At 39.4% G+C, this 14,908-nt stretch overlaps 1 protein-coding gene across 1 annotated transcript; it reads left to right on the top strand.

Moving 5' to 3' along the window:
* The first annotated feature begins 7,619 nt into the window (after positions 1-7,619).
* LOC128701855 (NADH dehydrogenase [ubiquinone] 1 alpha subcomplex subunit 7) lies at positions 7,620-12,384 on the top strand. Its single transcript, XM_053795802.1, has 3 exons — positions 7,620-7,773; positions 11,365-11,567; positions 12,177-12,384. The coding sequence occupies exons 1-3, from the start codon at positions 7,708-7,710 to the stop codon at positions 12,256-12,258; spliced, it is 351 nt and encodes a 116-aa protein (XP_053651777.1). The 5' UTR covers positions 7,620-7,707; the 3' UTR covers positions 12,259-12,384.
* The last annotated feature ends 2,524 nt before the right edge of the window (positions 12,385-14,908 follow it).

Here is a 14,908-nt window from a genome sequence, read left to right as displayed (position 1 = left end):
GGAAATTTTCCCGAAGGCAATTCATACGTAGTACCTTGACACAAACTTGGGCCCCTGTCTGCGCCTTGACGTTCACCCACAACCATGATGTAACATCAGTCTTACACGCCCACGCCCACGTCGTTTCACGCCCACCCCAACACTAACCCATCTATAACCCAATCTTCAACCCCATCCAACCAAAACAGAGCAAAAATCAGTGTATGGAAGATACAAACCTATTTGATCCATCTCATATATATGCATATATATATATATATATATATATATATATATATATATATATATATATATATATATATATATATATATATATATATATATATATATATATATATATATATATATATATATATATATATATATATATATATATATATATATATATATATAGTGGAGGCCAATTCCAGCTCCCTCTTTCAAAATTATCAAAAATATTCTGCTAGTCCAGTTTTGATGACTACGTGTGTAGCAAATTTGGAATGTGGAGAAGGGGCTGGGTGGTACATGCTAGGGAGTGGGAGGGAGGGAGAGTTAAGAGGAGAAGAGACAAGAGACGATGCGCTGACAGTGGCGTGGACAGGAGACGAGGTACTCACAGTACTGTGGTGAGACCTAGAAATATTAGATTTAAATTAGATAAATTTAGACTTTGAAAGGATGTAAGTATCGGTGTTCAAACAGAGTTGTCGATGCGTGGAACAATTTACCTATCAGAAGCTATCTACCTAGAAACTAAAACCTTACGTAACTTCAAAAAGAAATTGGACAAATACATAAATAAGAAAGCCTGTGTTTTATCAGAATCTGAGGTAGTTTTTATGTAAGGTTAGTTTCAATATCTTTATTATGCACCCCATACCCACCCTGTGGACGGTACTCAAAGGGTTATCTGAAGCAAATTCTTGGGTAGCTTTGGGAAGAGGTTGGACCAATAGTTGGGTGGAAATGGTTGGTTTTGAGAAAGACCTACCTTGTATGGGCCAGTAGGCCTGTTTCAGGCCTGAAGCAGAATTAGACACATGTGATACATCTGGGTATCTTTATCTGTAGACGTTTCGCCATCAAGTGGCTTTTTAAATACAGATGGGAAGACTGTCCTTGAAGATTGAGACACTTATGCAACCCATACCCCGGCCGGGATTGAACCCGATGTCAGAGAGTCTCATAAGCTCCAGCCCGTCGCGTTATCCACTAGACCAGCTAGCCACAATAAGATTCGTCCAACTAGGTATATTTCTACACCATAGGAAGGTTAGCACAGGCACCACTGTGACTACAAATGCAAGTTTTTACAGACGAATCTCCAGCTAGCGTGGCCGGGGTATGGTTTGTTTGCAATCGTGTCATTACGATTTCGTGAGTCATGTTCACGGCAGTGAAGGGACTTGAGCTAGAGTTCGTCACGGCCACGCTAGCTGGAGATTCGTCTGTAAAAACTTGCATTTGTGGTCACAGTGGTGCCTGTGCTAACCTTCCTATGGTGTAGAAATATACCTAGTTGGAGAAATCTTATTGTGGCTAGCTGGTCTAGTGGCTAACGCGACGGGCTGGAGTTTTGAGACTCTCTGACCGCGGGTTCAATCCCGGCCGGGGTATGGTTTGTTTGCAATCGTGTCATTACGATTTCGTGAGACACTTATGCAACATATGGGAATCTTTATTGAGGAAACGTTTCGCCACACAGTAGCTTCATCAGTCCAATACAAAGCAGAAAATTGTAAGGAGCCGGGCTGTGGCTCGTACGTTGGTTTGCGTGCAGCCAGCAGTAACAGCCTGGTTGATCAGGCTCTGATCCACCAGGAGGCCTGGTCACAGACCGGGTCGCGGGGGCACTGATCCCCGGAACTCTCTCCAGATAAACTCCAGGTAAACTCCAGGTAATCAGTCCCTTAGCCTGGAGTCGATGTGTTCAGTCCATCAACACATCGACTCCAGGCTGAGGGACTGATTACCTAAGTCTCCTCCTCTCCTTACAACTTTCTGCTTTGTATTGGACTGATGAAGCCACTGTGTGGCGAAACGTTTCCTCAGTAAAGATTCCCATATGTTGCATAAGTGTCTCAATCTTCATTTGTTGGTTTTCAAAACCATTCATCAAGACTGTCCTTGAATTTGTATTGATAAAGCCACTGGATGGCGAAACATCTACAAATAAAAACACCCAGATGCTGCACTTGTGTCTAATTCTTCATCAATCCGGTACTGGATACCATTCATGTATAACTTATGCTCCTATGTTCATATTGTTCCTACATTCCTGTGTTCTCATGTGTCCGTCCGTTCTAAGGGTTTCGGGTTTTATAGAGATAGACAGTATAGCAACTTATGTGACATGTCAGGATATCTCATTAATGTAAATCAGATACCAGATATATTAAACAAATTTCCTAAATTTGCTGGTAATAGATAAGTGAACTGTAGATATAAATCCAGATGTACTACTGTTTAATACTTTTGGAGCCAAGTTCAAGGCCTTTAGTGTATCCATGTTCTTATCCCGTAGTTCGATTGCTAACGCACTTGGCTCACACACTGAGGTCAGGGGGTCGATTCTAGGTATGGTTGGAAACATTAGGACGTGTTTCTCTAAGTCAACTGCTGTCCATGTTCACCCATCAGTAAAATGGGTACCTGGGTGTTAGTCGACTGGTGTGGGTCACATCCTGGGGACATAATTGACCTAATTTGCCCGAAATGCTCTGCATAACAAGTTGCTTTCTATATATTAGTATGTTACTGATGTAAGCTAGGCCTGTATACCTTGTTTACCTGGAGTTTACCTGGAGAGAGTTTCGGGGGTCAACGCCCCCGCGGCCCGGTCTGTGACCAGGCCTCCTGGTGGATCAGCGCCTGATCAACCAGGCTGTTGCTGCTGGCTGCACGCAAACCAACGTACGAGCCACAGCCCGGCTGATCAGGAACTGACTTTAGGTGCTTGTCCAGTGCCAGCTTGAAGACTGCCAGGGGTCTGTTGGTAATCCCCCTTATGTGTGCTGGGAGGCAGTTGAACAGTCTCGGGCCCCTGACACTTATTGTATGGTCTCTTAACGTGCTAGTGACACCCCTGCTTTTCATTGGGGGGATGGTGCATCGTCTGCCAAGTCTTTTGCTTTCGTAGTGAGTGATTTTCGAGTGCAAGTTCGGTACTAGTCCCTCTAGGATTTTCCAGGTGTATATAATCATGTATCTCTCCCTCCTGCGTTCCAGGGAATACAGGTTTAGAAACCTCAAGCGCTCCCAGTAATTGAGGTGTTTTATCTCCGTTATGCGCGCCGTGAAAGTTCTCTGTACATTTTCTAGGTCCGCAATTTCACCTGCCTTGAAAGGTGCTGTTAGAGTGCAGCAATATTCCAGCCTAGATAGAACAAGTGACCTGAAGAGTGTCATCATGGGCTTGGCCTCCCTAGTTTTGAAGGTTCTCATTATCCATCCTGTCATTTTTCTAGCAGATGCGATTGATACATGTACATGTACTTCTAGAAATAAAGATTATTATTATTATTATTATTATTATTATTATTATTATTATTATTATTATTATTATTATTATTATTATTATTATTATTATTGTTGTTGTTGTTATTATTATTTTTATTATTATTATTATTATTATCATTATTATTATTTTTATTATTTATTATCACACTGGCCGATTCCCACCAAGGCAGGGTGGCCCGAAAAAGAAAAACTTTCACCATCATTCACTCCATCACTGTCTTGCCAGAAGGGTGCTTTACACTACAGTTTTTAAACTGCAACATTAACACCCCTCCTTCAGAGTGCAGGCACTGTGCTTCCCATCTCCAGGACTCAAGTCCGGCCTGCCGGTTTCCCTGAACCCCTTCATAAATGTTACTTTGCTCACACTCCAACAGCACGTCAAGTATTAAAAACCATTTGTCTCCATTCACTCCTATCAAACACGCTCACTCATGCCTGCTGGAAGTCCAAGCCCCTCGCACACAAAACTTCCTTTACCCCTCCCTCCGAGGCAGCTACGGTGAAAAGCTCTGTTCCACAGGGCACAGTACTCGCTCCCATCTTGTTCCTCATCCTCATATCCGACATAGACAAGGATGTCAGCCACAGCACCGTGTCTTCCTTTGCAGATGACACCCGAATCTGCATGACAGTGTCTTCCATGGCAGACACTGCAAGGCTCCAGGCGGACATCAACCGAATCTTTCAGTGGGCTGCAGAAAACAATATGAAGTTCAACGATGAGAAATTTCAATTACTCAGATATGGTAAACACGAGGAAATTAATCTTCATCAGAGTACAAAACAAATTCTGGCCACAAAATAGAGCGAAACACCAACGTCAAAGACCTGGGAGTGATCATGTCGGAGGATCTCACCTTCAAGGACCATAACATTGTATCAATCGCATCTGCTAGAAAAATGACAGGATGGACAATGAGAACCTTCAAAACTAGGGAGGCCAAGCCCATGATGACACTCTTCAGGTCACTTGTTCTATCTAGGCTGGAATATTGCTGCACTCTAACAGCACCTTTCAAGGCAGGTGAAATTGCTGACCTAGAAAATGTACAGAGAACCTTCACGGCCCGCATAACGGAGATAAAACACCTCAATTACTGGGAGCGCTTGAGGTTCCTGAACCTGTATTCCCTGGAACGCAGGAGGGAGAGATACATGATTATATACACCTGGAAAATCCTAGAGGGACTAGTACCGAACTTGCACACGAAAATCACTCACTACGAAAGCAAAAGACTTGGCAGACGATGCAACATCCCCCCAATGAAAAGCAGGGGTGTCACTAGCACGTTAAGAGACCATACAATAAGTGTCAGGGGCCCGAGACTGTTCAACTGCCTCCCAGCATACATAAGGGGGATTACCAATAGACCCCTGGCAGTCTTCAAGCTGGCAATGGACAAGCACCTAAAGTCGGTTCCTGACCAGCCGGGCTGTGGCTCGTACGTTGGTTTGCGTGCAGCCAGCAGCAACAGCCTGGTTGATCAGGCACTGATCCACCAGGAGGCCTGGTCACAGACCGGGCCGCGGGGGCGTTGACCCCCGGAACTCTCTCCAGGTAAACTCCAGGTAAATCTTTCCTAGGCCGACCCCTACCCCGCCTTCCTTCCACTACAGACTGATACACTCTTGAAGTCACTCTCGCTCCATTCTCTCTACATGTCCGAACCACCTCCACAACCCTTCCTCAGCCCTCTGGACAACAGTTTTGGTAATCCCGCACCTCCTCCTAACTTCCAAACTACGAATTCTCTGCATTATATTCACACCACACATTGCCCTCAGACATGACATCTCCACTGCCTCCAGCCTTCTCCTCGCTGCAACATTCATCACCCATGCTTCACACCCATATAAGAGCGTTGGTAAAACTATACTCACATACCTTCCCCTCTTTGCCTCCAAGGACAAAGTTCTTTGTCTCCACAGACTCCTAAGTGCACCACTCACCCTTTTCCCCCTCATCAATTCTATGATTCACCTCATCTTTCATAGACCCAACCGCTGACACGTCCACTCCCAAATATCTGAATACATTCACCTCCTCCACACTCTCTCCCTCCAATCTGATATCCAATCTTTCATCACCTAATCTTTTTATCCTCATAACCTTACTCTTTCCTGTATTCACTTTTAATTTTCTTCTTTTGCACACCCTACCAAATTCATCCACCAATCTCTGCAACTTCTCTTCAGAATCTCCTAAGAGCACAGTGTCATCAGCAAAGAGCAACTGTGACAACTCCCACTTTATGTGTGATTCTTTATCTTCTAACTCCACGCCTTTTGCCAAGACCCTCGCATTTACTTCTCTTACAACCCCATCTATAAATATATTAAACAACCATGGTGACATCACACATCCTTGTCTAAGGCCTACTTTTACTGGGAAACAATTTCCCTCTTTCCTACATACTCTAACTTGAGCCTCACTATCCTCGTAAAATCTCTTCACTGCTTTCAGTAACCTACCTCCTACACCATACACCTGCAACATCTGCCACATTGCCCCCCTATCCACCCTGTCATACGCCTTTTCCAAATCAATAAATGCCACAAAGACCTTATCTAAATACTGTTCACTTATATGTTTCACTGTAAACACCTGGTCCACACACCCCCTACCTTTCCTAAAGCCTCCTTGTTCATCTGCTATCCTATTCTCCGTCTTACTCTTAATTCTTTCAATAATAACTCTACCATACACTTTACCAGGTATACTCAACAGACTTATCCCCCTATAATTTTTGCACTCTCTTTTGTCCCCTTTGCCTTTGTACAAAGGAACTATGCATGCTCTCTGCCAATCCCTAGGTACCTTACCCTCTTCCATACATTTATTAAATAATTGCACCAACCACTCCAAAACTATATCCCCACCTGCTTTTAACATTTATATCTTTATCCCATCAATCCCGGCTGCCTTACCCCCTTTCATTTTACCTACTGCCTCACGAACTCTCCCCACACTCACAACTGGCTCTTCCTCACTCCTACAAGATGTTATTCCTCCTTGCCCTATACACGAAATCACAGCTTCCCTATCTTCATCAGCATTTAACAATTCCTCAAAATATTCCCTCCATCTTCCCAATACCTCTAATTCTCCATTTAATAACTCTCCTCTTCAATTTTTAACTGACAAATCCATTTGTTCTCTAGGCTTCCTTAACTTGTTAATCTCACTCCAAAACTTTTTCTTATTTTCAACAAAATTTGTTGATAACATCTCACCCACTCTCTCATTTGCTCTCTTTTTACATTGCTTCACCATTCTCTTAACTTCTCTCTTTTTCTCCATATACTCTTCCCTCCTTGCATCACTTCTACTTTGTAAAAACTTCTCACATGCTAACTTTTTCTCCCTTACTGCTCTCTTTACATCATCATTCCACCAATCGCTCCTCTTCCCTCCCGCACCCACTTTCTTGTAACCACAAACTTCTGCTGAACACTCTAACACTACATTTTTAAACCTACCCCATACCTCTTCGACCCCATTGCCTATGCTCTCATTAGCCCATCTATCCTCCAATAGCTGTTTATATCTTACCCTAACTGCCTCCTCTTTTAGTTTATAAACCTTCACCTCTCTCTTCCCTGATGCTTCTATTCTCCTTGTATTATTATTATTATTATTATTATTATTATTATTATTATTATTATTATTATTATTATTATTATTATTATTATTATTATTATTATTATTATCTTGTCCACTTCAGCAGCCAAATCTAATCTAAGAGTGTTGGGTATTGGGTTCATACGGTCTGCGAGCCGTCGCAACCCTTCAACCCAACATCAATTAAAATAAACATGTTCATATTAACAAACATTAGCAAGTTCAATGAAAACCATTTAAAAAAAAAATTAATCGATCAATTTAAAAGTAACTAAGACATAAAATACGATAGATAATAGAGTAAAATATATACTTTAAGTTGGGCCGGCTATTGTACTGTATGAAATACGTCTTATGCTATGAGGAAAATTACCAAATTATAATTAAAATTCCTTCCAACAATTAAAAATGCTATTAAAAAGTACGAAAATCCTGTATTTTTATGATTAAATCATACTACTTATCTAAACTTCAACTAAACTTGCGTAAAATATGTCACTTTTATCTATTGCGTGAGTGGTATTTAAGAGAAGATCAGCTGTTGGGTGAAACATCAACAACAGAATCTTTTTCCATCAACAATGGCAACAGCACATTACAGGGACGTTTCGCCCTTCTTGCGATTAGTTCGCAAGACGCTCATGGGTGTAGGTTTATCAGTCTCTCTTGTTGAAGTTTATTGTAAATGGGTTTTGGCGATTTATTTATCTTTTTAAGCAAGGTTCCTTGATGCTTGGGAGGGCTCTTGATCCAAGGAGTTACACCCTGAAGGGTTTTTTGATGCCAAGGAGGGACTTGATCCAAGATATTAAACTCAAAGGGAGGTTACTTGATGCGTGGGAGAGGCTCTTGATCCAAGGAATTAAACCCAAAGGGTGGATTACTTGATGCCCGGGATGGGCTCTTGATCCAAGGAATTAGACAAGGGAGGGTTCTTGATGTCAGGGAGGGGCTCTTTGTCCAAGGAATTAGACAAGAGAGGTTCCTTGATGCCAGGGATGGTCTCTTGATTCAAGGAATTAAACTGAATGGAGGTTTCTGAATGTCAGGAAGGGCTCTTGATCCAGGGAATAGACCTTGTCTTCGCCTTCCTTGGGTAGGACCATATCCCTCAGGTACTGTGAGATCCCTATGGGTTTAGTGCTTCCCCATGAATAAAATAATTATGAATAGTAATTATAATATAAATAAAATCATATCTTTTATGAAGTTTTTACCAGGTATGATTTATTATTTATTAGTTTCATAAAAGTTTTTTATGAAACTACAGAATTATCTACTTATTTATGAGAGTTCAGTACCATCAAAATAAAATACAGTAAGTCCTCGACTTACAAACATTGAGAATCTCCTGTATTGTGTATATCATTATTATATTGTGTATATGTAATATCATTATTATATTATTGTGTATAATATCATTATTGTGTATATGTAATATTATTATATTGACTCACGAAATCATAATGACACGATTGCAAACAAACCATACCACAGACGGGGATAGAACCCACGATCAGAGAGTCTCATTTGAGACTCTCTGATCGCAGGTTCTATCCCCGTCCATGGTATGGATTATTATATTATTGTGTATAATGTCATTATATCATTATTGTGTATAATATCATTATTATTAAGCAATACAGAAGGTCCCAGTGTGTTCATAGTTGAAGATTTTCTGTAGTATGAATATGATACACAACTAAGGAGGTCCCCAGTATACTTGTAAACCAAGGACTTACTGTAATGGCAGGTAACAAGTTCAGCTCACACCTGAAATACCTGGGTTCTATAGAGGGTAGGTTGAGATATAAGTTTTTATTTAGGCTTTAAAAATTATTAAAATTTACAGTGATTTTTGAGGGCACAAAGGTAGTTTGTTATGGAGATTAGCATAGGAAAACCTACAAAATAGCCATTTTCACTGGGGTCGTTAGTACGGGCAAGTCTAACATCTGCTTCCTTGGTTTACCATGTTTTAAATTTTAATAAAAAATATATTACTATATAAAAGAATAAATACAGTGGACCCCCGCCTTACGATATAATTTCATTCCAGAAGTATATTCAGGTGCCGTTACCGAACGAATTTGTTCCCATAAGGAATATTGTGAATTAGATTAGTCTGTTTCAGACCCCCAAAAATACACGTACAAAAGCACTTACATAAATACACTTACATAATTGGTCGCATTGGAAGCTGATCGTAAGGTGGGGGTCCACTGTAGTTTCCATTTACAGCTGGTCTTTTACAATAAACAAATAACCCACACGTAGAAGAAAGAAACTTTTGACGACATTTCAGTTCGGACTCTGTGTGATTAGTTAATGGTCCAGGTTGGACCAAAATGTCATCGTAAGTTTCTTTCTCCTACATGCGGTTTATTTGTATAATGTTCCAGTCACGGTATTGTGCCTTTTATTCTTTTGATCTCTTACAGTTCTCCAAGAAACTATAAATGAGCAGTTATAGGTTTGGCTGTGATGTGAGGGCTGTGTGCCTTTGAATGCTGTTCAATATGTGTATACTAAATGTATGTAATAGTTTAAGATTTATCTGTCATCCTACTTGTTCACAAAACAAAGAAAAGATTAGCAATCCTGCCAGAGAGCAACAAAATTAACAGACTTCCATTTCATATTCACTTGACAGGACATTAATACAGTGGACCCCCGATATTCGATGCATTTTAACGCAAAAATTTTGCCTCGGTATCCGATTGAAAACCCGGTATTCAATACGATTCGTACGAGACGTGTCCACATGTGGCCTGAACTGCCCCTTGTGTGCCAGTGTTTACAAGCCAGCCAGTGTGCGCGCATCTAAGGATACATTCGGTACATTCCATATTATCCATATTATCACTGTTTTTGGTGCTTGTTTCTGCAAAATAAGTCACCATGGGCCCCAAGAAAGCTTCTAGTGCCAACCCTGTGGTAAAAAGGGTGAGAATTAGTATGGAAATTAAGAAAGATTTTGAAGGGTTTGGGGCTAACCCTGAGAAGCCTATGCCAGTTGTGGGATCCATTGTGCATACTTCAAAAATTAAGGAAATGTGTGCACAGTGGGTTGAACTGCAAACCTTTATGGATGAAAATCACCCTAACACAGCTATTGCAAGCCGTGCTGGTGACTATTACAATGACAATGTTGTGGCCCATTTTAGACAAATCGTAAAGGAACGGGAGGTACAGAGCTCTATGAACAGATTTGTTGTGCGACAGAGGTCCAGTGACTCTCAAGCTGGTCCTAGTGGCATTAAAAGAAGGGAAGTAACCCCGGAAAAGGACTTGCTACCTCAAGTCCTAATGGAAGGGGATTCCCCTTCTAAACACTAACATCATCCACACTTTCCCCTCCTCCCATCCCATCAATCATCACCAGATCTTCAATAAAGGTAAGTGTCATGTAACTGTGCATGTCTTCTTCAGTTTGTGTGTATTAAAATTAATATTTCATGTGGTAAAAAAAAATTTTTTTTCATACTTTTGGGTGTCTTGCACGGATTAATTTGATTTCCATTATTTCTTATGGGGAAAATTGATTCGCTTTTCGATATTCGATGAGCTCTCAGGAACGGATTAATATCGAATACCGGGGGTCCACTGTACTGTACCTGCCTGGATGGTTCCTGTCTGTTATTACACTTAATAAAAGCAAAATAAAAAAAATTAATAGACAGCAATTTCTTATATATACTGTACCTTTATTTTCCTATGTATTTCTTATAGTTGTTAATCCTGCGATTTTTTCCAGTGTACGAGGCTTGATCTGAGATCAGGTCGTGGAGAAAGCATACAATCCCCAGAACCACTAACGGATAACAGATATTTAAGTTGAATAAATGATTGCTTGCATATATGACTATATATATGAGAATTAATTTAGGACCCCAATGGAAATAAGTCAGTCTGACATTATTTGATTATCATGTTAAATACACATAATGTACCATTGTTGCATGCCTGAAACATCTATGTACCCTTATAACCATTGTATAAATTTACACTACTGTCCATAAAATGCGTCGAGTCTCCTAAATAAAGAATATTACAGGAAATATTATTGCTTTCAGTAATATCTAGGTTTTGGTTGGTATCATTAACAGTCTAATGTCCACTAAACTGTATTTTGTAGTGCTGTAATGTTCAATTTATTGGATACGAACATTTTAAAGGTCAAGCAGGCATGTAATTTTCTCAAATATTTAAAATCTTATCCTTTCATTTTCTTGCAGCGAGAGCATAAAAGTGCTCTGCGTCAAGCAGACACTGTTTCTTGCCCTTCACAACCACCTCCCAATCTACCACCTGGTGTGAGTGCTAAGCTCTTTGCCAATTATTATTACATGCGTGATGGCCGCCGAGCAGTTAAACCAAACGAGGTCTTAGCTATTAATTCTCCAAGTGAACCTACAAAGCTTTTGTCTGCTTCTCCAAAGTAAGCACACCAGTCTGCACCTAAACCTTTTTTGTTTTTATAGTATATTTAAGGACTTTTTCTGAAAGTGTTAACTTACTGTAATTTTTGTTTATCAGTTTAATTGCCATAATGCATTTCAAAGTTTAACAGTTTTCTATTTTACAGATAAAACAATCCACCTAGATATTTTTCATGAATATAATGTATGTTATAATATATATGAAAAGTTAAGTCCTGTGTAAAAATTACTTACACAGTTTAAAATTAAGACTTAAATCATAAAAGTACAGTGGACCCCCGGTTAACGATATTTTTTCACTCCAGAAGTATGTTCAGGTGCCAGTACTGACCGAATTTGTTCCCATAAGAAATATTGTGAAGTAGATTAGTCCATTTCAGACCCCCAAACATACACGTACAAACGCACTTACATAAATACACTTACATAATTGGTCGCATTCGGAGGTAATCGTTATGCGGGGGTCCACTGTAATTATAATCCATTACATATAGTGAAAAAGCATAGTGTGTCATTAATCCTTTTGTAACATAAATAACAATAGACAACTTTTATTTTATTGGTATAATTCTTTTTTTATTTACAAATGGTATGGTATCTTCTAACAGGTCAGAGGATGCGCTTGATGTCCAGACAAAGACGCCAAAAACTCCAGGCAATGTCCATGGTTATGGCAGTGGCTTCTACTGAAATTGTAGATCATTTTTTAAACCTTCTATAGTGTATGTACAGATTATTATTGTAATCAAGGAGGAAGCGCTAAACCTGTAGGATTATATGTATGTACAGAATGTAAATTAAATGTTAAATTATAAATCTGATTTTAATTTTCCTTGATACTGCATTTACTTAAAGGTGGTTCTTACCAAGTCTGTAATAAAAATCTTTGGCTTGAAATATAAAACAAAATATTTGCTGCCAGTCAAATACCAAACATAAAGGATTCGAAATGGTAATGAAACCAAACTATCAAATGACCAGATATTGATGTTTTGTAATTTTTAGGTTCCATAATAAAGCTCATTAAACTGTTTGTGTGATTTGCTCATTCTTTTTCAGACTTTTTTCCTGGCTACTTTTTTTCCAGAGACTGTAATGGAGGTAATCTCAGCTAGAACTTTTATGTTTGAGAGAATTCATAAATTGAAATTTTATAAGGTGAACTCTTATTTTCCTTCATTATAGTGTTATTATCAGTAGTTATGTTTCCAAACACCTTTCATATTTCCTTGTAGACAGTGGACTTCAAAAATACTGAACACTGAAATGAAGATTATTTCATAATTCATTGTTCATTTGTACTGCTGAGGGATTATTAATCCAAGAAATTTGACCTGTCCTCCCTTTCCTTGAACAAAGCCTGATTGTCTCCCATTCCCTCAGGTGCTATATGACCCCTATGGGTTTAGCAGTTCTTTTTAAATATGACAGTAATACAGTAGGACCCCACTTAGGTGACAGGTTAGGTTCCCAACTCCTGCCAAAAAGCAAAAATCGCCAAATAGTGGAACACGCCTTTTTTCACTTTCAAATTTATATAACAGCCTAATGACATTTTTATTTTTACACTATCAGAGCACACACATGCTATAAACAGACTAAATCACTGACAATAGAATGGTGCCAGACGACTTTCCCTGGCTCAGCTGTTGAGCATGTCAGGCTGAAAAGTTGGAACAAGCTCTGAAGAAAATGAACAACAGATATAATTGAAAACCGCTGAATTAGCAGAACGCCATAAAGCAGGACCCTACTGTAATTACGCGCTGTATAGCCCTTGTGGCTTAGCGCTTCTTTTTTATTATAATAATAATAATACTGTAATTTCAATTTTCTTCTTCTTATTCTTTTTAGTAATCTTTACAGGAAAAGGGGTTACTAGCCCATTGTTCCCGGCATTTTAGTTGACTTTTACAACACGCATGGCTTACGGAGGAAAGATTCTTATTCCACTTCCCCATGGATATAAAAGGAAAATTAATAAGACCAAGAACTATTAAGATAAAATCAAAGAAAACTCAGATGAGTGTGTATAAATAAATGTGTACATGTATGTGTAGTGTGACCTAAGTGTAAGTAGAAGTAGCAAGACATGCCTGTAATCTTGCATATTTATGAGACAGACAAAAGACATCAGCAATCCTACCATCATGTAAAACAATCACAGGCTTCGTTTTACACTCACTTGGCAGGACGGTAGTACCTCCCTGGGTGGTTGCTGTCTACCAACCTACTACTATGGCGAGAATATTTTGAGGAACTTTTAAATGTTAAGGAAGAAACAGAGGCAGTAATTTCATGCACTGGTCAGGGAGGTATACCATCTTTTAGGAGTGAAGAAGAGCAGAATGTAAGTGTGGGGGATGTACGTGAGGCATTACGTAAAATGAAAGGGGGTAAAGCAGCTGGAACTGATGGGATCATGACAGAAATGTTAAAAGCAGGGGGGGATATAGTGTTGGAGTGGTTGGTACTTTTGTTTAATAAATGTATGAAAGAGGGGAAGGTACCTAGGGATTGGCAGAGAGCATGTATAGTCCCTTTATATAAAGGGAAAGGGGACAAAAGAGACTGTAAAAATTATAGAGGAATAAGCTTACTGAGTATACCAGGAAAAGTGTACGGTAGGGTTATAATTGAAAGAATTAGAGGTAAGACAGAATGTAGGATTGCGGATGAGCAAGGAGGTTTTAGAGTGGGTAGGGGATGTGTAGATCAGGTGTTTACATTGAAGCATATATGTGAACAGTATTTAGATAAAGATAGGGAAGTTTTTATTGCATTTATGGATTTAGAAAAGGCATATGATAGAGTGGATAGAGGAGCAATGTGGCAGATGTTGCAAGTATATGGAATAGGTGGTAAGTTATTAAATGCTGTAAAGAGTTTTTATGAGGATAGTGAGGCTCAGGTTAGGGTGTGTAGAAGAGAGGGAGACTACTTCCCGGTAAAAGTAGGTCTTAGACAGGGATGTGTAATGTCACCATGGTTGTTTAATATATTTATAGATGGGGTTGTAAAGGAAGTAAATGCTAGGGTGTTTGGGAGAGGGGTGGGATTAAATTATGGGGAATCAAATTCAAAATGGGAATTGACACAGTTACTTTTTGCTGATGATACTGTGCTTATGGGAGATTCTAAAGAAAAATTGCAAAGGTTAGTGGATGAGTTTGGGAATGTGTGTAAAGGTAGAAAGTTGAAAGTGAACATAGAAAAGAGTAAGGTGATGAGGGTGTCAAATGATTTAGATAAAGAAAAATTGGATATCAAATTGGGGAGGAGGAGTATGGAAGAAGTGAATGTTTTCAGATACTTGGGAGTTGACGTGTCGGCGGATGGA

The sequence above is a fragment of the Cherax quadricarinatus genome, chromosome 69, assembly GCF_038502225.1.
Source record: "Cherax quadricarinatus isolate ZL_2023a chromosome 69, ASM3850222v1, whole genome shotgun sequence".
Classification (NCBI taxonomy): domain Eukaryota; kingdom Metazoa; phylum Arthropoda; class Malacostraca; order Decapoda; family Parastacidae; genus Cherax; species Cherax quadricarinatus.
This window is presented reverse-complemented; position numbering and strand designations above follow the sequence as displayed.